General features: G+C 46.2%; 2 protein-coding genes across 6 annotated transcripts in view; one reads left to right on the top strand and one right to left on the bottom strand.

Annotated features, from left to right (window-relative positions):
* Positions 1-1,498: 1,498 nt before the first annotated feature.
* ZNF304 (zinc finger protein 304) overlaps positions 1,499-26,393 on the bottom strand; it is a 36,273-nt gene continuing 11,378 nt past the window's right edge. Inside the window, exons 3-5 of one of the 3 annotated variants that reach the window (XR_011071613.1) lie at positions 7,770-8,077; positions 7,001-7,108; positions 1,499-5,017 (exon numbers count right to left, since the gene is read on the bottom strand). Coding sequence is in view for 2 of the 3 variants with exons in the window: in XM_068529298.1 (XP_068385399.1) it covers positions 7,005-7,108 (104 nt within the window). In the remaining variant the exon portion in view is untranslated. Of the gene's footprint in view, positions 5,018-7,000; positions 7,109-7,769; positions 8,078-20,251; positions 21,960-26,393 lie in introns of those variants that run through there. The other 2 variants (XM_068529298.1, XM_068529299.1) reach the window with 2 other exon arrangements.
* On the top strand, positions 10,693-19,792 carry LOC137753496 (zinc finger protein 548-like). 3 transcript variants are annotated; one of them, XM_068528748.1, is made up of 5 exons: positions 10,742-10,794; positions 12,951-12,992; positions 14,054-14,171; positions 15,052-15,187; positions 16,718-19,792. In XM_068528748.1, the coding sequence occupies exons 3-5, from the start codon at positions 14,166-14,168 to the stop codon at positions 18,166-18,168; spliced, it is 1,593 nt and encodes a 530-aa protein (XP_068384849.1). In that variant the 5' UTR covers positions 10,742-10,794; positions 12,951-12,992; positions 14,054-14,165; the 3' UTR covers positions 18,169-19,792. The 3 variants fall into 3 exon arrangements, with proteins under 3 accessions (XP_068384847.1, XP_068384849.1, XP_068384848.1); XM_068528746.1 differs by lacking the exon at positions 14,054-14,171 and having other exon boundaries at positions 10,693-10,794; XM_068528747.1 differs by lacking the exons at positions 10,742-10,794; positions 14,054-14,171 and adding an exon at positions 11,434-11,773.

Raw genomic sequence — 26,393 nt, 5'->3', positions numbered from 1 at the left:
ACACACTCCGGCACCCTGCCGTGTGGCAGAGGAGGGAAGGCTAACGTAACAGATACTGGTAACAACTTATTTCTGGCAAGGACTCCAGGCAGGTCCGGAAGTGCAAGGTGTTATCATGAAAGCTTCCAATATACTTGGTACTTAAGAGAATCTTCCTGGGATGTCTGGATGCATGAAGTTCAATTTATGGCTGAGTTCTCTTTCATAAAGTAATCTCCAAAATGTCGCTCTGCAATTACGTAGAACAAGGAAACAGCATGTTGCCTGCACTCCGAAGATGTTTCTCCGATTTAAATTTACCAGTGCTGTTTGAGTTTAGGCTAATAGCTGACTAACTTTCAACATTCACTGCATTCTTAACACTCTTCTGGGTTTGTAGTTGTTTTGTAAGATTTAAATGTTCTTGATGACACTTGGGTAGATAAAAAGCAGAATTGTTACCTAGGGCTTAGGATGAGACAAGAGCATCAGGCGGGGCACACAACGGGTTATACAGGGACACAGTAAGTAACCTGGAGCTGTAGGGAGCACCCTATACGTAGCAAGTGCTCTGGGGCTACCTAGGTTTCCCAGGCTCCCCATGGATGACCTAGCTGGAATAATTTCATTGGGTCAGGGGCATACAGGCTGTCTCCAGTTGCCTGGTATCCTGGCCCTGGGACATAAGGGATGGTGTCCAGAGTGTGAGTGCCTGATACAGACAGTGATTGGTTGTGGTCTTAATCAGCTGCTGCTCCAAAAGAAGAAACGACTAACATCAAGCCGGGGACTCAAAACTGAAAGATAACTAATAAGGAGCTACTGTCTAGCACAGGGAACTCTACTCAATACTCTGTAATGGTCTATATGGGAAAAGAATCTAAAAAAGAGTGGATATATGTATACGAATAACTGATTCACTTTGCTGTACACCTGAAACTAATACAACATTGTAAATCAACTATATGCTAATAAAAATTTAAAAAAACAAAAACAAAACACTGGTACTGCCATAAACACAAAACTTTAGGCCAATGAAACAGAACAGAGTGCCCAGAACTGGAAGCCAGTATATTTGATCAAATAATCAACAAGAGTGCCAACACAATTCAAGGAGGAATTGGGAGGAGGACAGTCTCTCCAACAAATTACAGTGGATATCTGCATTCAAATGAATGAAGTTGGACCCTTACCTTACACCACACCCAAAAATGAGCTCAAAATGAACAAAGACCTGACAGTACGATGTAAACTCAAAAACTCTTAGATGAAGACATAGGGGAAAAGCTTCATGACATTGGATTTATAACTTCTTGGCATTGACATGAAAAGCATAGGAAACAAAAGCAAAAATAAAGGTACAAACTTCTGTGCAAAGGACACAATCAACAGAGTGAAACGGCAAGCTACTGAATGGAAGAAGAGCATTTGCAAATCATATATTTGATAAGTGGTCAGTATCCAGATCATATAAAGAACTGCTACAACTCACCAATAAGAAAAATTTTAAAGGGGTAAACATAGAGATTTTTACAAAGAATATACACAAATGGCCAAGAAGACATGATCATTAATCATTAGGGAAATGCTAAACAAAACTACAGTGAGGGGACTTCCCTGGTGGTCCAATGGTAAAGAATCCACCTTGCAATGCAGGGGATGCGGGTTCGATCCCTAGTTGGGGAACTAAGATCCCACATGCCAAAGGGCAACTAAGCCCACGCACCACAACTACTGAGCTCGCGCTCCTCAACTAGAGAGCCTGCATGCTGCAAACTACAGAGCCCACACGCTCTGGAGCCTGCATGCACAACTATAGAGCCCACACGCTCTGGAGCCCACGGGCCACAACTAAAGAACAGAAAACCTGCACACCACACCTAGAGAGAAGCCCACGGGCCACAACTAGAGAAGAGAAAATCTGCATGCCACAACTAGAGAAGCCCATGTGCCATAACAAAGAGCCCGCATGCCGCAACTAAGACCCGATGCAGCCATAAAAAAGAAAAAGTAAACTAAAATAAACAAAACTACAGTGAGATATTACCTCACATCCATTAGGATAGCTACTATTAAACATGAAACGGAAAATAAAATTATGTCGATGAGGATGTGGAGATACTGGAACTCTGTGGACCTTTGATGAGAGCATAAAATGGTACAGCCAATAAAGGAAACAGTTCAAAATATTAAAAATAGATTGGGGACTTCCCTGGTGGTGCAGTGGTTAAGAATCTGCCTGCCAATGCAGGGGACACGGATTCGAGCCCTGGTCCTCAAGATCCCACATGCCATGGAGCAACTAAGCCTGTGTGCCACAACTACTGAGCCTGTGCTCTACAGCCCGTGAGCCACAACTGCTGAGCCTGCAAGCCACAACTACTGAAGCCCATGCGCCTAGAGCTGGTGCTCCGCAACGAGAAGCCACTGCAATGAGAAGGCCGCACTCCACAACTAGAGAAAGGCCGCGTGCAGCAATGAAGACCCAATGCAGCCAAAAATTAAAAAAAAAAAAAATTGACCATATGATCCAGGAATTCCACTTCTGGCTATACACTGAAAATAACTGAAAACAGGATCTCAAGGAGATATTTGTGCAGTCGTTCTCACAGCTGCACTCTTTACAACAGCTAAAATGTCGAAACAAGGGAAGTCTTCATCACCAGATGAATGGATAAAGATGTGGTATATGCATACAATGAAGTATAACTCAGCCTTAAAAAGGAAGGGACTGCTGAAACAGGACACGTGATACATGAAATGTGAAATTCTGGTAAATGAAGTCTTCACAAAAATATAAAAACTGTATGATTCTTCTTACATGAGGCAGCTAGGGCACTCAAATTCAAGGAGATAGAGAAGAGAACAGTGGTTGCCAGGGGCTGGAGAAGGAGAGGAGTAGGAGTTGTTATTTAATGGGTACAGGGTTTCATTTTTGCAAAACAAAAGGAGCTCTGGAGATTAGGTTGCACAACAGTGTGAATGTACCTCACAGTACTGAACGGCACACTAAAATACTTAAGAGATGGCAAGTTTTATGTGTGTGTATTTTAACACAATAAGAAGGAAAAAAAGAACCCCAGAAGTACATAATATGTACTTCACAGTGCCAATCAGAGCAGACTTTCGGCTGAAGTCCTTTCCCCATTTGCTTCCTTCATAAGTTCTTTCTCTGGTGTGAACTTTTTGGAGCCAAATGAATGGAAGTTTTGGCTATATACTTTCCAACATCCACTGCACTCAGAAGGCATTTCTCCAGTGTAAATTCAACAGTGTTTAACAAGACCAGAGTTGTATGTGAAGATGTTCCCTTATTCGCTGTTCTTATATGGCCTCACATCAACGTGAACTCGCTAGTGTGTACTGACTCTGGAGTTTTACTACAAAAATTTCCCTCATTAGCTGCACTAATAAGGCCTTTCTCCAGTGGGATTTGTCCAATGAGTGTGGAGCTGCAACAAAAGGATTTCCTACATCGATGCACTCATAAGGCCTTTCTCCAGTATGATTTCTCTGATGTCTAATAAGGGTGAAGTGGTACCTAAAGAATTTTCCACATTTGGGGCTTCCCTTGTGGCGCAGTGGTTAAAAATCCACCTGCCAATGCAGGGGACACGGGTTCGAGCCCTGTTCCAGGAAGATGCCACATGCTGTGGAACAACTAAGCCTGTGTGCCACAACTACTGAGCTTGAGCTCTAGAGCCCACGAGCCACAACTACTGAGCCCGTGCGCCGCAACTATTGAAGCCCGCGCGCCCTAGAGCCCGTGCTTGGCAACAAAAGAAGACACCACAATGAGAAGCCCGTGCACCACAACGAAGAGTAGCCCCCGCTCCCCGCAACTAGAGAAAGCCCGCGTGCAGCAACGAAGACCCAACGCAGCCAAAAATAAATTAATTAATTAAAAAAAATTTTTTTCCACATTTGCCGTATTCATAAGGTCTTTGTCCAGTGTGAATTCTCTAATGAATAATGAGTGAGGAGCTGTCCATAAAGAATTTCCCACATTCGCTGCACTCGTAAGGCCTTTCTCCAGTGTGGATTTTCTGGTGCTCAACAACTTTGTCTTTGTGGCTGAAAGCTTTCCCACATGCTCTACACTCAAGTCTTTTCACCACTGTGGATTTTCTGGTACTCAACAAGCCTATGTTTGCAGGTGAAGGCTCTCCGCATTCAGTGCACTCAAAAGGCCTTTCTCCAGTGTGAACTCTCTGGTGTCTAACGAGTGTGGAACAGTTCCTAAAGAATTTTCCACACTCACTACAACCGTAAGGTCTTTCTTCAGTGTGGATTTTCTGGTGACCAACGAGTTGGGACAGTCTAAGGAAGGCTGCACTCAAAAGGCCTTGGCCTTGTGTGAATTCTCTGGTGGTCACTGAGGCCAGATATTTCTGTAAAGAATACTCCACATTCGGAGTGCTCATAAAGCCCAGGCTCAGTGTTGACTTTCTGATGCTGCTCATGGTGGGACTTTCTAAGAAAGGCCTTCCCACATTCCCTATTCTCATAAAGCTTTTCTCCAGTGTAGATCTTCTCATGGTCAACAAGTGTATGTTTATGGCTGAAGGCTTTCCCACACTGAGTGCACTTGTAATCACTTTGCCCATTTTGAAAGGCCTCTCCATCTGCAATGTCCCCATGTGGCTTTCCCGCACCATGAGGAGGCCGGTGCTGGAGAGGGCCTGTGCTGGCTGGGAAGTCCTTCCCACCTTCCCTGCATGTGAAGGTCCTCTGTGTCATGTGGACAGTGCAGTTTTTCACAAATGAAGGCCTCCCCTTGTCCTTTCTGGAAAGTTTCTCTCTAATGTGACGTTTTGGTGCTGGCAAAGCTTTGCCTCACAAGTGTATAGTCCTTGCCCAGGGTGCATTCCATCCTGCTCAGCCAGGGACAAAATGTCTTTCAAGAGTGAGCTGCACGTCTCACAGGGCTGGGCGTTCCAGATGGAGGGACCTGGCTTTGGCGTCCTGGCCAGTGACACTTCTATAGAAACACCTCGCTCTGAAGATGGCTCCTCATCCTGGGCTCCATGCCAACAACCTGAAACCAGAGAAATGCTGGTGAAGCACGTTGACACTGGTGGGAGGAGCAGCCCCACCACAAATGTGTGTCACCCACACCCACGAATAAATCCATAGGACTGCTGATAAGCAACAGGGGCCAGAGCCAGTGAGAAGGCCTGCTGTGCAGAGCTGCGCCTGGGAAGCTCAGATGATGGGAGAGCCCTGACAGTAGGTAAGGACACAAGGAAGGGGTACAGTGCAGGGAGGAGAAGGGTCCCCAGCTCACTCCTCTGAAAATGGCTTTCCACAAGGCCATGGCTGCTGGTGAGAAGTGAGTACTGGGTAGAAGGTTGTGTCCAGAGCCAGAGATGTCTGATTGTGACACAGTAGTTGGTATCCAAGGACTGTTTAAAGATATGTGCAAATAGAATGGCCATTCATTAAAAACTCTACAAATAACAAATGCTGGAGAGGGTGTGGAGAAAAGGGAACCCTCCTACACTGTTGGTGGGAATGTTAGTTGGTGCTGCCACTGGAAAATACTATGGAGCTTCCTCAGAAAACTAAAAACAGAAGTACCATATGATCCTGCAATCCCACTCCTGGGCATATATCCAGATAAAACTCTAATTCAAAAAGATACATGCACCCGTATGTTCACAGCAGCACTATTCACAATAGCCAGGACATAGAAGCAACCTAAATGTCCATCGCCAGATGAATGTATAAAGAAGATGTGCTACATATATACAATAGAATACTGCTCAACTGTAAAAAAGAACGAAATAATACCATTTGCAGCAACACGCATGCAACTATAGATTATCATACTAAGTGAAGTAAGTCGGAAAGAGAAAGACAAATACCATATGATTTCACTTATGTATGGAATCTAAAATATGACACAAATGAACATATCTATGAAACAGACTCATGGACATAGAAAACAGGCTGTTGGTTGCCAAGGGGAGGGCGTTGGAGGAGGGATGGAGTGGGAGGTTGGGGTTAGCAGATGTAAGCTACTATACATAGGATGGATAAACAACAAGGTCCTACTGTATAGTACAGGGGACTATATTCAATATCCTGTGATAAACCATAATGGAAAAGAATATTAAAAAATAAAAGAATGTATATCTATGTATAACTGAATCACTTTGCTGTACAGTAGAAATGAACACAACATTGTAAATCAATTATACTTCAATAAAAAAAATACAGGAACTTGTAACTTAGATAAAAAAGATATGTGCAAATGTCAAAATAGCTTAAGTGTGGGTCAAATGTTGACAGCACGGCAAAGGAACAAATAGGAGGTGGAGACTACAAAAGTCAGGGGAGCCGAGGACTGGAAGATTAGAAATGACAGTGGGAAAGAAAATGTAGAAATGAAGTGTGACCACTGTCCCTGGCATCACCCAGTGGTGGACAAAGGCCTGGCTTCCAGTGTGATTTGAAGCCAGCTTTGACAACACACCCTCTCCCAGCTCCTAAGCTCCAGAGCCACCTCTTGTTGGCACTGATGGAGTAATGTCCACCCTGTCAAGACACCCAGGCCCCTCCCTCTGCCTCATGGTGAGCACTTCTATGGGACCTGGCACAGACCAACCCAGGTGAAACACAGGGAAAGGGAGTGGACAGCATGCCCCCAGAGCGAGCCGACACACGACGGCCCCCATTCAAAAATCGCAAGAACTACAGAGGAGGGTCTCGCAGAGTCAGTGGTCTCTACAAGTAGTAAGCATGTATTTCTGCCACAGGCAGGCCCCCCAAAACGTCAGCAAGAAGGGGGAAGGCCTCCATGCATCTGAACAGAGTAACTTGACCAGGGACAGGCAAGGTTTCAGAGCAACACGGGATGGGGCTGCTTGGGGAAAGGCAGTACGGTGCACACAGCCTGGGAATGGCTCCCACACACATATGCTAGGAAACCAAGGAAGGAAGGACTACCCATGGTTTGGTTGGAAAAAACAGCCCAGCCCAGGACACTGGTGTGGGGGGAGGGTTATGAGGGCCTTACCTAGTCATGAGAGAAGCACAAAGTTCTCCAGCATCACATGGTGGTACAGGCGTCTCTGAGCCTCATCAAGGAGCCCCCACTCCTCCTGAGAGAAATGTATGGCCACGTCTGTAAAAACCACAAGTCCCCACCAAAATGGGGATGGTTCAATCAATGCACAGCTCATTTCTCCAGGATCTTTACTCTTTCCCCCCACACGTCCATTCCCTCCTCAACCTCCACCCCCACTTCCCAAGTGTGGAAGAGATACAAGGTCCAGTGGCACCAGTGACTCTCTCTCCTTATTTCCACTGATCACTGTGTCCAGAACACATCTTTCCAGAGAAAGCCAGAAACTTGGGGTCACCTCTGACTCCCCCTTCCATCTCATCTCCCAGTCCTACACTCTCCACATCACTCAATGTGGGCAGGTCTGTTCAGAACACAAACAGAAGGCAACCGCTCTGCTACCTCCACGGCAGTGACTCTTGTCCAGCGACCACCAACGTCCACCACAGTCACTTCCCCCAGGTCACTCTACCTCTACCTTCCCTCCCACACAGTATCTCCCGTGGCTAGACACAGCCGGTTACAATCTGGGTCAAATACCTGGCTCCTCTGCTTCAAACCTTCCCTAGCTCCTACTTCCCTCGGATTAGAGGCCCAAAACCTCAGGTTGTAATTGAGACCTGATAACTGTGTGCCCCTACCCTCCACTCACTCCCCCCACCCATAATCCTATCACATGTAACAAACTTGCAGTTCCCTGAATATTCCAGCTCAGTCTCACCTCCAGTCGTCTGGACATTCTGGATCCTGTGCCCACGACATCCTTCCACATCTTACTCCATCAGTTGTTGGAAATGGGAACAGCTCCATATAATCTGGGACTGAGTTCAAGACCCTAGGCCTTGGTGAAACCACAGGGACTTCAGACCCAAGGAAGGGAGAAGGATGGGTGAACAATCTCAGGACACCAGCATTCTTCATATGGGAGTGGCAGAACCATCAGGGTGATAACTGGGGTGGTTGAAGGTCTGGCACATCCTCCATTCACCTGTACAGGTCCATAAGCATTTCTGCAAATGCCATGGGAACCTGTGGGAAGAGGGAGGTCCTGAGAAATGGGCAACCACGTTAGGAGTCTACAGACTGGGCTAGACTATCACCTCTGGCCTGCCCTGGCGCAAAATGGTCTCAGCCTGATGGTCTATGCTGTTTCTCTGACCTCAGTGTCACTATTATCAGCTGTGTGACTCTGCTTAAAGACTGAACCTCCCTGAGCCTCAATTCCTTCACTGTAAAATAGGGATAACAATGGTTTCTACCTCATAAGGATGATAGTAGTATTAAACATAAGAGGACACACTACCTGTCAGCTGTAACTATACATAAGATCCACAATTTTTCATGTTTTCAGTGCAAATGAAGGGACTGGGTTTTTCAAAATGTGGGTTTGCATTGTTTCTGCTTTTTTTTTTAATTAGTTTTTATTGGAGTATAGTTGCTTTACAGTGTTGTGTTAGTTTCTGCTGTACAGCAAAGTGAATCAGTTATACATATACATATATCCCATCTTTAGATTTCCTTCCCGTTTAGGTCACCACAGAGCACTGAGTAGAGTTCCCTGTGCTATACAGTAGGTTCTCATTAGTTATCTATTTTATACATAGTATCAGTAGTGTGTATATGTCAATCACAATCTCCCAACTCATCCCACCCCTCCTGTTTCTTTTTAAGGTTTTCAGAAAATGGAATATATAACATTCCACTAAATTTGCTAACACCTAAAGTATTACCAATACTACAGGTAAATTAAATTTCAAGCAATTTTTTATAAAGTGTTCCTATGTTTAATTTATTGAATGTCTTCATTTCTAACTGCCCCTCTACGTGTACATATTTAGAAGGATACTGGTTAACAGATGTTTTGATCAGTAAGTATGTTTCATACATTTTGAATTTAATGAATTGTAGGGAGAGTCTGAACAGGCAGGTCAGGTACTTTTCCTTTTTGCAAACAAGCCTGTTTCCTGTTTGCAAAGGATCCCCTCAAGTGCACTGCAGGAGTCCCTTGACTATAGTGCTCATTCCTCTTGCCCTGAGGGGTAGAAGAGGTGGGTCAGCAGTGTGCTTGTCTGGAACCAATCTGCTCCACAAACCTGGCTATTTCTTTGTCCCACAGGGATTCTCCTCTAGGAGCAGAGCTGACCTGCAGGGCTCAGTCTACACGACCTTACACCTTCATCTCCATCCAGGCCGGCAATTCATCACATCCAGGTATCCTTTTCTACAGACACAGGCCAGAGTAGCTCCTATGCCAGATATGCTCCTTTATGGAGAGAACATCAGGGATGATGAAACCCCTAATGCCCCAAACTCAAAGTCTCAGCCCTCCTGACACTCACTACAGGGCCCATCAGAAATAACAACCTTAAAAATCTCCCTCCTCAATCTGATCCCCAGGCCATGCCCCGGTTCAGTCCACACCCTCCACTCTTTTGACGGCTTCAGTCCAGTCCCCTTCCCCCGCAACCAGACCTTCATGTCCACATACCTACGTGCCGTCTCCACCTTGAGGTATCTTAGGGTCACACATCCAAAATTTAACTCATTATCTTCTGAAACCTGCTCCTTGTGGTTGCTTCCCCCCAAAACCGCAAAAACAAAACAAAAACAAACAAAACCTTGAGATGGTCCTTCACTCCCTACTTCTGCTCACAGCTATACATGGCACATCAGAAAGTCCTGTAGGCTCTATCAATGAATCTACGCAGAATCTCATCCCATCTCCCATGTCGCGCTACCTTCCTGGCCCAGCCCCTACCATAATTCTCCTGGGGTCTATCGCGGTGGTCTCCTCAGCAGTCTCCCTGCCTCCATTCGCATCCCGTTCTCCCAATTTTTAACTTCTAACTCTGGACACGGTTCTCCCATCCCCAATCCCTTCACAACCTTCCATGGATTCCACCTGCTCAGGTTGCCGTTTCAGGTGAGACACTTCGTCCCCCTCTGTCCACGACAAAAGCGACCCCAGGTTTCCCCAATGCTGCCGACTCCGTAGCACCTGCAAGCCGTGCACCGTCGGCCCCCGAGGGAACTCTCTCCCTCACCCCAGTCCACGGGCTGAAAGGGGACCCCCCTCCAAAGGCCGCCCTCTGTTCTGGACTCTGGGGCTGACCGGCAGGGAACAGAGCGGGCGCCCCTCCGTCCGTATTTAGGACTCGGAGGCGGGAGTCGGGCCGGGTTGGGGCCCGGGAGACGCAGCACCCACCTAAGCCGGCCTCATCGGCGCAGCTTCGGTCACCGGGGTCACTGGCCGGTGGAAAGAACGGAGCCGGAAGAGCTGGCGGGCGGGGCGGGAACGAGGGCACCGCCGTCAACTACGGGCTCAGGGGGCCTCACAGCCGCCTCTGGGCACCGGGGCCAACGCCTCTCCTCGCCTGTTCCATTCTCTTCGGTCCCGACTCAGGACTCAATGCCCTGAAAAAGGTGAAAAAACACGAAAACCGGCCACCACATAAAGCCTACGGAAGTCCCGTCCCTGAATGCGTGCAGACGAAAACGTTCGCCTGCTGAGCCTTCATTAGCTCGGTGACCGGCGGCGGCGGCGGCAGTAACTGGGCCAATGAAAGCTTAGAGGAGGGACGGATGGTTGCGTGCGCATCATCTGGGGCGGGACTTCCGGAGTTCCTTCCTGTCGTTTGGGGGCTCTCTGGACGTTTAGGAGTTCCGGGCTTAAACGTCGCTTGGCGGGTATGGAGGTGATCGAGCGAAAAAGCAGGCGGAGAGGCTCAGGGATGAGCCCGGCTCAGGTGGGTGGTGCGCCCGTTCAATTCCCTGCTGGTCAGCCCCAGAGTCCAGAACAGACGGCGGCCTTGGGAGGGGTCCCCTTTCAGCCCGTAGACTGGGGTGAGGGAGAGAGTTCCCTCGGGGGGCCCCCGGTGCACGGCTTGCAGGTGCTACGGAGTCGGCAGCATTGGGGAAGCCTGGAGTCACTTGTGTCGTGCACAGAGGGGGAGTTGTTGTCTCACCTGAAACGGCAACCTGAGCAGGGGGAATCCATGGAAGGTTGTGAAGGGATTGGGGATGGGAAAACCGTGTCCAGAGTTAGAAGTTAAAAATTGGGAGAACGGGGGCTTCCCTGGTGGCGCAGTGGTTGAGAATCTGCCTGCCAATGCAGGGGACACGGGTTCGAGCCCTGGTCTGGGAAGATCCCACATGCCGCGGAGCAGCTGGGCCCGTGAGCCACAACTACTGAGCCTGCGCGTCTGGAGCCCGTGCTCCGCAACAAGAGAGGCCGCGATAGTGAGAGGCCCGCGCACCGCGATGAAGAGTGGCCCCCGCTTGCCGCAACTAGAGAAAGCCCTCGCACAGAAACGAAGACCCAACACAGCCAAAAATAAATTAAAAAAAAAAAAAAAAAAAACTTAAAAAAAAAAATTGGGAGAACGGGATGCGAATGGAGGCAGGGAGACTGCTGAGGAGACCACCGCGATAGACCCCAGGAGAATTATAGCAGGGGCTGGGCCAGGAATGTAGCGCGACATGGGAGATGGGATGAGATTCTGGAGAAATCTCAAACTTGGAGTAAACGGGATTTCCTGCTGCACAAAATACGGTTGTAAGCAAAAGTAGGGAATGAAGCACTATCCAAGTTTTTTTGCCTGAACATCTGAAAGTGGGGAGATGAGAAAGTCAGCGCGAGGAGCAGGTTCCAGGGGGAAGACCATGAGTTGTATTTGGACATGTTGATCCTGACATGTATGAAGATGGAGATGTCACCAAATGGAGGTACCATATGTGGAGGTGAACATAAAGGCTGGAAGCAGAGGAAGGGGGCAGGGTTGGAAATATCAAAGGCATGGAGGGTGTGGATTGGACCAGGGCATGGCCTGGGGATCAGATTGAGGAGGGAGTCTTAAGATTGTTACTTGAGATGGGCCCTGTGGTGAGGGAGGGGAGGGCTGAGAGTTGGAAAGCAGGGCATGAGGGCTGGTGCTGGCATCCCTGATGCTCCCTCCAGAAAAGAGCAGACCTGACATAGGAGGGATTCTGGGCTATGTCTGTAGAAAGGGGGGCCTGGATGGAGTAAGGAGCTTTCCTTCTGTAGAGCCTGCAGTGTGTGCTGGTGTGGATTCTCCACTTGCAGGCTCTGCCAACCCTCAGGGCCACTCAGCCAGGCTGGTGCAGCCAGTGGGTCCTAGACAAGGACACTGCCAACTCACCTCCACCTCTCAGGGCAAGAGGGATGATCCACTGCTTCAGTCAAGGGTTCCCAACAAGCTCCCTTTTGAGGATTATTTAGTGATAGGCCTGGTGCTGAATGGACTAATAGCCGACCTGCCTGCTCAGCCCCTCCCCATGACTCATTAACTTAAGAATGTATGAAAACTAATTTAAACACTAATTAATCAATATTCCTCTAAATACATACACACAGGCAATTAGAAGTGAGCCTGTTCACTTAGTTAAATTTATGCAAACACTTTGTAAATGGCTTGGCATTGATTTACCTCTCGGTATTTGCTTACAATGCAAAGTTCTATATATGACATCCTCTGAAATCTTAAAAAGCAGTAAAAATGAAGACCCTAAGTTTCAAAACTCTGTTTCAAACTAAGTTTCAAAACTCTGCCACTTCACTTGCACTGAAAATATGTACAAAACTATTGATCCTATGTACAGTCATAGCTGATACATGGTATGTTCTCCTTACATTAGATCCCTATGAGGTTGGGAGCATTCTTATCTTTATAAGCATTTTCTTTTCCCTGAGGCTCAGGGAGGCTTAGTCCTTCTCCAGTGTCACTCAGCTAGTAAGAGGCAGTACTGTTTTCTGAAGAACTGAACTTAGACTCTCAGGCTGAGATTCCGTTATACCAGGGCAGGGCAAGGCTGGGGTGGTGGTCCAGCTCAGCTGTAGGATCCTACAATGCTACCCATTTCTCATGGCTTCCTTCTTTCCCAGGATCCCATGGCAGTGGCAGAAATGGTTATGGACCCTGTACAGGTGAGTGGAGGGGTCCTACCTTTCACCCATCCCAGTTATCACCCTGAAGGCAGGAATATTGGGGGGGGGGGATTTCCTGCAGCAATCCAGGTGAGTGTTGATGGTGTTACACAAGAATGCTAGTTGTTGAGATGGAGGATCGGTTGGTTTCTGGATGTATTTTGAACTAGAGCTCCCCATGTTTTATGTAATGGAGAGCGAGGGACTCAAGGAAGTGGGCTGATAGGAAGAATTGGGGATGACTTCAGGTTTCTGGGCTTGTTAGGAAGGATGGATGCCTCATCAACTAAAACGGGCAAAGTCAACTTTAGGAGGAATGTTCAGGTGGAATAAGAAGAGTCCGTTTTTGTCCATGTCACAAATGTTCCAGAGACTCCCAAGGGGAGGTGTTGAGTGGGCACCTTTAAACAGAGGGCTGGAGTTCAGAGGACGGATTCAGGATGGAGACGGCCACAACATAGTGGCCGGTGTGTGGACTAGGATGAAGCTGAAGGTAAGTTTTAGGCGGCATCATTTCTAGCTTATGGTGGCGATGCCATTAGAGGACAAGGAGTGAGAATGAAGGGCCTCAGGCCTAAGTCTGTGGGTTGGGTACCTGGCTGGTGGTGATGCACATCACGAAGACAGATGAGGGAGCAGAGTTTCCTTGTCTGTGCGTGACAGCGGGATGTAGGCTTGAGAAAGTCTTCTGAGGCCAGAGCAGACATGAGATGGATGTCGAGGGAGGAAATGGGGTCAGCTAGGAGAGTTGCTAGACTTAGGGCGCAGTGACAGTGTGGGTGGGGAGGTCGGTGTACCTGGGCTTCACGTGAGGAGAGAAGGTGCTGACTGCTTATGGGACAGTTCGTGCAACACGGAAGGGGGAGAGGGCTAAGGGGTCATGAGGTCTCACATAGGAAGGGTGGCTGGGGAGGAAGGAAAAAACAGGGCCAGGTGGTGAGACCGTCTAAGCAGGGCTTGGGGCAGGCCCTGGCCCCAGGGGACTTTGGTGTTCAGGGACAGGACTGGGCTGAGTTGAATGCTGGATGCATTTCCATTCACTGCCTGGATTCCGTGTGCAGAGTGCCCTGTAAGGAGGTGAAGGAAGTGCCTATGGTGTGGGCTGGGGCTGTCTGTGGAACTGTCACTGTGGAAGGGTTAGAGTCATGAGGAAGGTGCAGTCCAACGAGTGAGATGCAGGTAAGGAGGAGTGTGAATGGTTGGCCCTGGGCCCTGGCACTGGACACTTGAGGACAGGGACAAGTCTGAGTTTGTCTGAGGGTCAACATCTGGGGGACCCCAGGGAAACTGTGGCAGGAGAGGGGTAGGGCCGTGCATGCAGGTCCACACCCTCGATGGTGGTTTTCTGCTCCCTCCCCCACGTGTTTTATGCTGTGTGCTGGACACAGTGATCAATGGTAATGAGGAGAGAGCAGGCACTGGTGCCACTGGGACCTGGTATATCTTTCATGGTGGGACGTCCAGGAGGAGGTTGAGCAGGGACGGATGTGTAGGGGGAGGGCTGAAGGTCCTGGAAAGGGAAGTGCATCAGTGATTGCACCCACAGGATTTTAACTTGTGGAGGCGAGTGAGTCGTGATACAGAGAGGCCAACGACATTGAAAGACAGTTTTATTACTTATATTTCCCGAGAGGAGGAGGTACACTATGTAACAGGGCCACCTGGAGAAGCACCAGATTCGGTCAGGAGGCGTGAGCACAAGCTAAGGGACACCAAAGGTCAGAGCCTTTATTAGACTTTTGAGGGAAATGCAGGGAGGATTGGATGAAAAGTTTATGGGTGACTAGTTTGTATAATTCTGTGTACCTGGGCTATGGGAACTGTCCCTAGCTGTCTGTTACCTGGCCCTGGGCTGCTTTAGGGCAGGGGAAATACTGACCTGGTGCGTGAGAGTTAGGTGAGGAGTTGGTTGAGAGTATGGGCTCTGGATTGCAAGGGAGACGTAAACAAATTTGGCCATTAGTTTAGCCCTGTAATTAATGGATGGCAAATAGATAAATACAGCAACCACAAAAATATAGTTAAAACAAGAAGCTGTTCATGAACCAAACTCTTCCAGTTTTGGCAGGACCGTGTGGTCTTTGAGGACGTGGCTGTGTATTTCTCCCAGGAGGAGTGGGGCCTCCTTGATGAAGCTCAGAGACACTTGTACCATGCTGTGATGACGGAGAACTTTGCACTTGTGACCTCCCTAGGTAAGGTCCACACGCTCACCCAGTGCCCTGGGCTGTGCTCTGTTCTTTCCCTTTTCCCAGGGGGAAGCTCTGTACTCCCCACACTGAGACCACGGGTGCTGCTTCCTTTCCTGGTTTCCTGGCATATGTGTTGTTGGTGCAGGGGCTGGACTGTGTGTACAGTGTCATTTTTCTCCCCAGGGAGCCCCATCCCTTCTACTCCGAGTCCTTCCAAGATAGGGCTCAGGAGTCAGAAATGTAGATTTTGTCTGAGACCCCTTCAGACCTGGCCTGTTCTTGGTTGGGTCCTCAGTCTAGATGCTTGGACCCTTGTTGTGCCAGGCCTTACCCCTTCCTCTTGCTGACATTTCTTAGGGCCTCCTGTGCCAGGAATTTTAGCACCAACCTAGTTACTAATTTGGGGAACCACTGATCGTTACTAGTCTCCCCTGTGAAGTTCTTATAATTTTAGAATGCCGGAAGCCCTGTGTCGGATCTCTGTCTACGTGTGCTGGCCCCTTCTTTTTCTGTCTTTCACGTAGGACTAACCTCTTTCAGGTGCCATACTAATGCTCACCTGGAGCAATGGAGAGGACTCTGGGTACCTTCTAGTGTGGCCATTACTACATCAATGGCAGGAGACACTCAGAAGTACCCGGGCTTGGTGTGAGGTCCTGGGAAAGGGTGTGATGTCAGAGCTGGGAACCTGTCCTGTGTTCACCATTGATTGATGCTCGGACCAGTGCCACACCTCATTTCTTCCTTTTCATTTTTATTTCTTCTGTCACACTCCAACCACACTTTTGTGACTCTCGCATGTGACTTGTCACATGTTCTGTTTCATTGCTCCCTTTGCAGTGTTCAACATTTGACCTGTGTGTAAGATGTCGTGACGTCTGCATGTATCCTTAAATAGTCCTTGAACTTTAGCATTTCTTTCGTATCAAGTATTTCTAGGTCTGGGCACAGCCTTTGACACAGTGCTCACCTGTCACCAGTAGCCTTGGCCATGTTGACTTGGAGGCCTGCCTCTCCTCCCTGCTCTGGTGTGACTGTTTGTATCCCCACCACGTTCCATATGTTGAAAACCTCATGCCTAAGGTGACAGTATTAGGAGATGGGGCCTTTGGGGTGATTAGGACATGAGGGCAGAGCCCTCATGAATGAGATTTGTGCCCTTATAAAAGGGACCCCACAGAGCTTCCTAGCTCCTTCCACCATGTGAGGACACTATGAGAAGTCTGCGACCCAGGAGAGAGCAGACTGATCTATGGGTTCCAGTCTCCAGAAGTGTGAGAAATAAATTTCTGTTCTTTATAAGCCAGCCAGTCTGTGGTATTTTGTCATAGCATCCCAAATGGACTGAGACAGTAACTCTTCCTTCAGTCCTTGCCTATTGTCAGGGCTCTCGCATCATGGGAGCTACGCAGGTCCATCTCTGCACAGCAGACCTTCCTCTCTGTGGCTCTAGTCTTCGGTGTGTCATTTCTGATGGGGCTGCCCCTCCTACCAAAATCATCATGCACTTCACCAGCATTTCTCGGCTTACAGGTTGTCAGCATGGAGCCCAGGATGAGGAGGCACCTTCTGAGCAAGATGTTTCTGTAGGAGTGTCACCGGTCAGGACTCCAAAGCCAGATCCATCCTCCAGGAAGGCCCAGCCCTGTGAGATATATGGCCCACTCTTGAAAGACTTTTTGCAGCTGCTTGAGCATGACGGAATGTTCTCTGATCCAGGACTATACTTTGGTGGGGCAAACCTTTTCCAGCAGCAGAAGGAGCAGATTAGAGACAACCTTTCCAGAAGGGGTGAGGGGCAGCCTTCATTTCTGACCAACAGCAGCGTTCACATGGCAGAGAGGACCTTGACATGCAACAGAGACAGAAAGGACTTCCCAGGCAGCACAGGCCTTCTGCAGCAGCCGGCCCCTCACAGTGTGGGGAAGCCACACAGGGACACTGAGTGCAGGGAAGTCTGTGGTAGTGGACAGAGTGATTACAGGTGCACTCAGTGTGGGAAAGCCTTTAGCCGAGAAAAGATGCTTGTTGAGCACCAGAAAATCCACACTGGAGTAAGGCTTTATGAGTGCAGCAAATGCAGGGAATTCTTCAAGTACAACGCTAACTTCATAAAACATCAGAGAATTCACAGTGGAGAAAGCCCTTATGAGTGCAGAGAATGTGGAAAATTCTTTAGATACAACTACAGACTGGTAAGACATGAGAGAATTCACACCGGAGAAAGGCCTTATGAGTGCAGTGAATGTGGGAAATCTTTCATGTACAGCTCCACATTCATTAGACATGAGAGAGGTCACATTGTAGGAAGGCCTTATAAGTGCAGTGAATGTGGGAAATTCTTTCAGTATAACTCCACACTCATTAAACATCAGAGAGTTCACACTGGAGAAAGGCCTTATAAGTGCAGTGAATGTGGAAAATTCTTTAGGTACAACTCTGCATTTATTAAACATCAGAGAGTTCACAGTGGAGAAAGGCCTTATGGGTGCAGTGAATGTGGGAAATTCTTTAGGTACACCTCCACACTCACTAGACATCAAAGAATTCATACTGTAGAAAGGCCTTATGAGTGCAGTGAATGTGGGGAATTCTTTAAGTACAAGTCCAAGCTTATTAAACATTGGCAAAATCACACTGGAGAAAGGTCTTACGAGTGCAGTGAATGTGGAAAAGGCTTCAGGTACCACTGCAGACTCATTAGACATAAGAGAGTTCACAGTGGAGAGAGGCCTTATGAGTGCAGTGAATGTGGGAAAGCCTTTAGCCATAAGAATGTACTTCTTCAGCATCAGAAAACCCATACTGGAGAAAAGCCTTATGAGTGCAGAAAATGTCAGAAGGCCTTCATTAGGAAGTCCTACCTCATACATCACCAGAAAATCCACAGTGAAAACGATATGAGTGCCCTTAATGTGGCGAACTCTTTAGATACAACTCCAACCTCACTGAGCAGAGAATTCACAGTGGTAAAAACCTTATGAGTTCAGAGAATATGGTAAATTCTTTAGGTACTACTCCAAACTCCTTACACTGGAGGAGCATCTTATGAGTTGATGTTGGAGTGGGCCTTATGAGTACAGAAAATATGGGAAATTGGTACAGCTCCCCACTCATTTAGACATCAAGAGTTCACACTGGAGGAAGGCCTTCTGAGTGCAGTGAATGTGGATAAGTCTTTAGGTGAAACGTCAGGCCCATTGCACATCACAGATTTCACAATGCAGAAAGACCTTGTAAGTACAGTGAATACGGGCATATGTTCAGCCAAAACTTCCACCTCATTCAGCACCAAAAATTTCACAACAGAGGGAGTGTTGCAAATGGGGAAAGACTTCAGCAAAATATCTGCTCTAATCTATCCTTAACAGTATCCTCATATAGTATTTTTTTTTTTTACATTTTACATTTTTGATTGTAGCAAAATACATGTAACAGTTTACCCTCTACCTTTTTAATTGTACAGTTTAGCGTGTTTAAAAATTCAAGTATTTGTGCAACTAATCTCCAGAATTCTTTTCATCTTGCAAAAATGAAACTGTATACCCATTAAACAACATCTCTTCCTATGCCCTCTCTATCGGACCTGTCTCTATGAATTTGATTACTCTGGATACTTTATATAAGTGTAATCATACATTTTTCATCTCTTTGTAACTGGCTTATTTAGCTTAGCATAACTCCCCCGTGTTGAAGCATTTGTGAGCACTTCTTTCTGTTTTGAGAAGGAATCAGAATTGACCCACCCAAGACATGGGGAAGGGTGCTGATGGAGTCAAATACTACCTTGCCAGATACGATTTTTGTAGAGGAAGAGATTTAGATTTTATTAACACCTTTATTGTGGTACTGACATACAATAAACGGCATTTATTAAAAATGTAAGATGTATTTTCACACGTGTGCGTAATGGGACCATCACCAAAGTCATGATAATGAACATGTCTGTCATAGAGTTTCCATTGGCCCCTTTGTATTCTCTCAGCCCTAGCCAACCTGCCATCTCTAGGGAGACATTATAGTTTTTTTTCGTTGTTTTTTTTTTTTGGCTGTGCCACGCATCTTGCGGGATCTTGTTCCCTGACCAGGGATTGAACCCGGGCCCTCAGCAGGGAAAGTGCGGAGTCCTAACCCCTGGACCGCCAGGGAATTCCCAATATAGTTTTTATTTTCTAGAATTTTATATAAATGGAATCCTATAGTTACTCTTGTATGGCTGCTTTCACTAAGTGTATAAATATATTTTTAGTGTTATCCCTTTTGTGTGTGCCAAAGCATGGCATCATATAAGAATAAACAAGGCTCTGTTATGTAGTAAAGCTGTGTGTTCTGACAGGCACTTTGAGAAAAAGTTGTTTAAAGTGGGAAAGTGAAGTCTAAGTAAATTTAAATTCAGTTTCATAGGAAATTAATATCTTAAAAAATTTTGAACCATCTGCCTCGTAAACAAGCTTCCACTGAGGTGGACGGAGTTACAGTCTGTCATACAGAGTGAAGTAAGTCAGAAAGAGAAAAATAAATACAGTATGCTAACACATATATACGGAATCTAAGGAAAAAAAAAAAAAAAACGGCCATGAAGAACCTAGTGGCAAGACGGAAATAAAGACACAGACCTACTAGAGAATGGACTTGAGGATATGGGGAGGGGGTGGGGTGAGATGTGACAGGGTAAGAGAGTGTCATGGACATATATACACTACCAAATGTAAAATAGATAGCTAGTGGGAAGCAGCCGCATAGCACAGGGAGATCAGCTCGGTGCTTTGTGACCACCTAGAGGGATGGGATGGGGAGGGTGGGAGGGAGGGAGATGCAAGAGGGAAGAGAAATGGGAACATATTGTGTATGTATAACTGATTCACTTTGTTATAAAGCAGAAGCTAACACACCATTGTAAGGCAATTATACTTCAATAAAGATGTTTAAAAAAAAAATTTTGAACCATCTGCCTCGTAAACAAGCTTCCACTGACACATCTTTCTAGATTTTTCTTATTTGACTTTTTTTTTTTTTAATTTTATAGCTACTTTATTTATTTATTTATTTATTTATTTTTGGCTGTGTTGGGTCTTCGGTTCGTGCGAGGGCTTTCTCTAGTTGCGGCAAGCGGGGGCCACTCTTCATCGCGGTGCGGGGACCGCTCTTCATCGCGGTGCGCGGGCCTTTCACTATCGCGGCCCCTCCCGTTGCGGGGCACAGGCTCCAGATGCGCAGGCTCAGTAGTTGTGGCTCACGGGCCCAGCTGCTCCGTGGCATGTGGGATCTTCCCAGACCAGGGCTCGAACCCGTGTCCCCTGCATTAGCAGGCAGATTCTCAACCACTGCGCCACCAGGGAAGCCCTGACTTCTTTTTTCTTGTGTCTTTCAGCTATGTCTTTGTGTCATAAAAGTTCTTAGCGCATTTTTTAATCATTAATCATTTTGTTGTGGTAAAATACACATAAAATTTATCATCTACCATCTTTAAATGTTCAGTGATGTATCTCGGCAGGAGATGGCATGTGATAATTCGCTGTCCTTTAGAGCTAGGCTTCAGATTTTGAAAGAAATCTTAGAGAGTAATAAATATTTCAATAAAAGTGTTGTTTGCTAGGTTGGAACGCAATCACTGATTATCAAGGCAGGAAAGATACCCGTCTCCAATTCTCCCTCATGCCCTGTCTGGGGTCTTTTCTTGCATATTGAATGTCATGAAACAGCCTCTAAAATTTCAGTCTATTTGACAGTCAACAAGACAGCTGACAGCTATGTGTGGACATAGAGTGTCATGATATAGTGTGTCTGTTTCGGTGTGTAGATTTGGGAACTTGCTGTAGTTCACAGAGTCTGAAATTACAGGTCCCTAATCTTTGTGGGCTTTTCCAAGACTGCTCTCCAAATCTGGGTGCGATTTAAGAGTAAGCAAGGCCTGTCCCATGGTTGGAGCAGGGAACTCCTTTTCCCAGTATCCCTGAGGGTGCCTCTTGGCTTTTAATAGGCCAGGTAGGAAGTAACTCATTCTGTGAGAGATAGTAGGCGGTGTTAGCAGCGGAAACTACATTACCCAGAAGTCTCTTCGGTGCGCGGTCGCCGCTGCACAGCCTTGTGGGTAGAGTAGTTTCCACTACGGGCGTTACCTGTACTTTCTCAAGGTTGGTAGTTCCAGATTGTGGCTAAAGGCCAAGCGAGGGAGTGAAGGGCTCTGGGAAATGAGGTTCTTAGGCTGTAAACCCGGCAGGGCTTCTCTGCCTCTTTAAGGCGTTATACCCAGATTTCCTTGGAGTGTAGTCTACGGCAAGTCACAGAAATGTTTAGAGACATTATTTCAGACTGCATGAATCGCAGCAAATTTCCAAAGACTGCACATAGAAAGAGATCCACCATACCATAATGTTACTTCTCGTCCTCTCATAGCTGTCGGCTATCTTGTTGCTTGTCAAAAACACGTACACTCTCGCTTTTCATGAGTTTCAGTAGCTTCTCTCAAGCGCAATATAAAAAGCCCCCAGACAGGGCTTAGGATGGTGAACTCGGAGAAGGGATGTCTGGAGGCACTAGAAAGGGTGACGATGTGCCCCTGATTCCCACAGAAAACATCCTTCCTGCCTGAATAGTCAGTGATGGTGTTTCAACAGCATTGCTATTTAAGATAATATTACTTCATGTCTGAGATATACACCATTTTGGGACTTCCCTGGCAGTCCAGTGGTTAAGATTCCGTGCTCCCAATGCAGGGGGCATGCGTTCGATCCCTGGTCGGGGAACTAAGATCTTGCATGCTGCACAGCAGGGCCTAAATAAATAAATAAATTAATTAATTAACTCTGAGATTACTCCATTTCTTTTAAGAAATGTGAAACCTCTCTAAAAGAAGAGGGACTTATCACATGCCATCTTCTACCAGGACAGCATATGCCTCTCTGAGAATTTGACCACGTGTGCAAAGGGGCCATCTTATTCCTGACATAAAGGTTTGGGATTCTATGATCTCATTTCCTTGCTGGAAAATGGTTTGTCATTTCACCTGTAATTGCAGCAACAGTATACACAGGGAGTTGAGATTATCTCTGGGAAAACACTTGTTAAATGGATATTACTAAATATTATTAATAATAATTTTATAGGTTTTCAAGGAAAGTGGCAGAAATGGTTCTAGAGAAATTTATCTGTGACAGTGGAGGAAAAAAAGGTAAGAAATCAATGAAGTCTGAAAAAGAGTCACTGAGTCTGAGAAGTCAGAGAATGAAGCTGAGACTTCAAGGCTTGCTGAAACCTTAGCCACACTCAGAGTTTGGTTCCAAAATGTGATTATTTTTTTAAATACTTGAAAACATGATGCATTAACAGCTTGGAGGGAGAGGTAAAGACAATATTTAAAAGGAGTTGCCAGAGAGGTAAAAATGAATAAAGAAGTTGTGCTGTTGTGTATTTACTGATCTACAACTGTTCAATGAGCACTAACAAGGATTCAGGTCCAAGAGTAGATGCATGATAGACATCAGGAATAGGATTGCCAGCTGTTCTGCATATAGAGCACACATCCTGTATCCTGTATTGATACTGTCAGAACGCCCTAAATATCCTGTACTTAGCTTTTTACAATACATTACAAAAACTCAGCAGTTAGAGCTATTTTTCTCTCACTGTAATTGGCAGTTAAATCACTTAGTGGCAACATTAGCTCATAAACATAGCCCCAGAAATAACCTCCTGGACAATGCCTTCTGGTCTCTCCTTAGGGTCTGGCTAAGGAAGAACAACAGAGGGGACTAATAATTAAAGTGTTTATTTTTCATAACAGGAAGGCAAAGACTGTTCTTTAGCCCAATTCCAAAATCTTGAACAAGAAAACATGGTTTTTTAGAGATAACTTCAGATAACCTGTGAAAGCCAGCCAGTCAGCAACAGCCTCATCCCAGTAAACTGAAGCTTCCGAAAATTCACAAATAATTGATAGTCCCAACCTTCTAGAATTCAGCCTATCAGTTTTCAGGCCCCAGTCCTGAAAGACAGCCAATCAGTGACAGCCCCAGCCCCTAGGTAACAACCAATCAGTAAGTGCCTCACTATAGCAACCTTGCTTCTGAAAGTCCTAGTCAACAGTAGTGAGCAGAGTAACAAACCTGGAAGTCCATCAATCATTAAACATGCCCATTTCTGAAAGTCTGCCAATTCCTGAATGCCAGACTTCCCAAAAGCTCCTATGAGACCCGCTCTGGCTTTTTTTGAGGTGACTGCCTGACAACTAGAGCAGGCAGGCAAACAGAAAGTTCCCCCTCCCTCTTTTTCTTTTTGTATCAGATACCAAGTTCAATTCACTGTCAGTTCACAAGTTTGAAAACCTTTCAACGGTTCAACCTCTTAGCAGTTATGAGTTTGGACTTGTAACACACAAATTGACACACACGTGAGATTTCAAAGGCAATGTTTTCTCTTCTTGCTGAAATTGCTATTATCTATTTTTTGTATATACCGAATATAAAAATGCAAAATGCAAATATAAATTTTGTGATGAATTTTCTTAAGAGTGGATATTTATTAAATGTGGTAAAAGTCCTCTTTGAGGTCTCTGAATGATATACAATTGTTCATTCAATATTGAAAATGATGGACAGATATAAATCAACATTACTAAAGTTAAGCATGAGAGTTATATGATTTCCTCAACTAGTATTAAAGCAAGTGAAAAAGTAATTGTTAAAAAAAATAATTTGTTATGAGAAATTCAGATTAAGAAGGGAAAATAGTAACAGGAGAAGTTGTAAGGAGCTTCCACACTGTGTATCATCAGTCCTCCAGCTCACACTACTGTTGAGCCTGTGTCTCACTAATCAACGTTCAATGGACAAAAGGAACAAGATAAATTGGATGTATCCACTGTAGAAGCTATGTTACAACCTATTATGTTTACTGTGGAAGTCCCACTGAAATATGGTTTACGCTGTCACCGCAGACCCTAGCCTTCCACCAGGTGCAGTACCCACAGATGTCCACGTGCCTTGCTGCTCAAGGGCAACTTGAGTCCGTGACGACGTGGTAAATCAGCAGTAGGTCTAAACTCTGCTCTGTGTTGATTTTCTTGGCTTTTCGTTCTCAGTTTGACACCTGGATTTTGTTCATAGTTCCCTGTTGAGATACTTGGGTGAATCAGGCTATTCCTTTTCATACCTTTTTTGATGTCCTTTGAGTTACTGGTTGTTTTTGTTTTTCCTGTGCTGTCTAAAAATGTAGTTTCTCACGAGAAGTTGAATCACAGGGTAGAACACAGGCACTGCCCTATAAGCCTGTTGTTCAGGCCAGCCTCACAGACCAGTGGGTTTGCAGTTCTCATAGCACTGGAGGCTACATGGACAAACTTTCCTGAAGGTTACCAATAAACCAAATGAGGTCTCCTTCCATCTTAAAATTGTTGTATTGAGAGCTGGGCTATAAGCTAGAGAGAGCATTCTCTCTGGTATCCGCATGCCAGGGGAACACGGTGGGTCTGTCTGGTGAGGAGCCAACCATCAGGTTAGGGACCTGAGGTCCACAAGCATTCCATACCTACTGATCACCGCCTGCCCTCTGGGGTGGTCTAAGTCTAAATCTTCATATTCTTGTTACAATCCTAATTCTTGCGCCTGTGTTTCTTTTTTTTTTCTTTATTTATTTGGCTGCGCCAGGTCTTACTTGCAGCATGCGTGATCTTTTTAGTTGCGGCATGCAAACTCTTAGTTGCAGCACCGGGATCAAAACCGGGTCCCCTGCATTGGGAGCGCGGAGTCTTTTAATAAATTTATTTATTTATTTATTTTTGGCCATGTTGGGTCTTCGTTGTTGCATGCGGGCTTCCTCTAGTTGCGGCGAGCGGGGGCTACTCTTTGTTGCAGTGCATGGGCTTCTCATTGTGGTGGCTTCTCTTGCTGCAGAGCACGGGCTCTAGGCGCACAGGCTTCAGTAGTTGTGGCACGTGGGCTCAGTAGCTGTGGCTTGCGAGCTCTAGAGCTCAGGCTCAGTAGTTGTGGTGCACGGGCTTAGTTGCTCCGTGGCATGTGGGATCTTCCCGGGCCAGGGCTCAAACCCGTGTCACTTGCATTGGCAGGCAGATTCTTAACTACTGCGCCACCAGGGAAGCCCGGGAGCACAGAGTCTTAGCCACTGGACCACCAGGGAAGTCCCTTGTGCCTGTGTTTCCGAATAGCGTAACTGTACCAAGGATGGTTTGAGCCTTCAATGGCCACTCTGGGGGTCACTTGATTTGAACAAAAGGGTTAATTTGTAAGACATCTTTGAAAATAAAGGAAATAAGAGTTCTCAGGCCCGAAGGATAGTATTTTTTCTTAGTATGCAGAGGACTCCAAATTAAATTCTGAAATAAAAGTTACATCACTAGAAGATTCTTTGGCCAAAACTAATGAGCAAGTCGACGAACTCAGCAGGAACAAAGGAGACTCATCCCCCTGTAAATCCACCCTCTCCTTGTCCTGCAGTAGCGTGCCACATCCAGCGCTCCCACCCCCTTATCCTTCTGATCTCTCTCCTTAGCACCTCTCCCCCTACTCTTTCCCTTGCTCAGACCCCCTACTGTAACCGAGCAAAAGCCAAACTGACATTGGGTGTTTGCAGCAAAGTAAGGGTTTGTTGCAGGGCACCAGTCAAGGCAGTGAGAGACAAGTCTGACACCCACTGCAACTGGGTCTTTGAGTTGGGGGGTTTTAGAGGGGAGGAACAAAGAAGCTGGGGTTAATCGTCATCTTGTGACGTTTCTTAATCATAGTTTCAGGAATAAGGATGCCTATTGTTTACGAGTCTCTGGTCTGGTGGTCCATGACCTGGAAGTTCTGTTAGCTCATCTTGCCCTGGAGAAACACCCCTGTCTGTACATTAACGATGTTATCAACAACGGCAATTTTAGTCATCTGACTCTGGTTGATTAGTGTTCAGTTAGCACAGGATTAAGGTAGAAAGGGACAAGAAAGGGAACACAGTTTTGGATAGAGAGGTTAATCATAAACTCAGCAGGGGAACTCGGTTTTAGGGGGACTCAGTTTCATCACCTTTTCCCAACTCTCATAAAACCCCAAATGCCAGTTATCTCTAAAGATCCACTCCAGCCATGAGTCAGGCATGCAGAAAATTTTAGAATTTAAACCTTGTACCTGAGCTGAATTAAGAGGTATAACTAAAGATTCTTTTCAACTCAAATAAGACAAGCAAGTAATCATTAAAAAGTTTAGAATTCTTTAGG

The sequence above is a fragment of the Eschrichtius robustus genome, chromosome 19 (genome assembly GCF_028021215.1).
Source record: "Eschrichtius robustus isolate mEscRob2 chromosome 19, mEscRob2.pri, whole genome shotgun sequence".
Taxonomy (NCBI): Eukaryota; Metazoa; Chordata; class Mammalia; order Artiodactyla; family Eschrichtiidae; genus Eschrichtius; species Eschrichtius robustus.
This window is presented reverse-complemented; position numbering and strand designations above follow the sequence as displayed.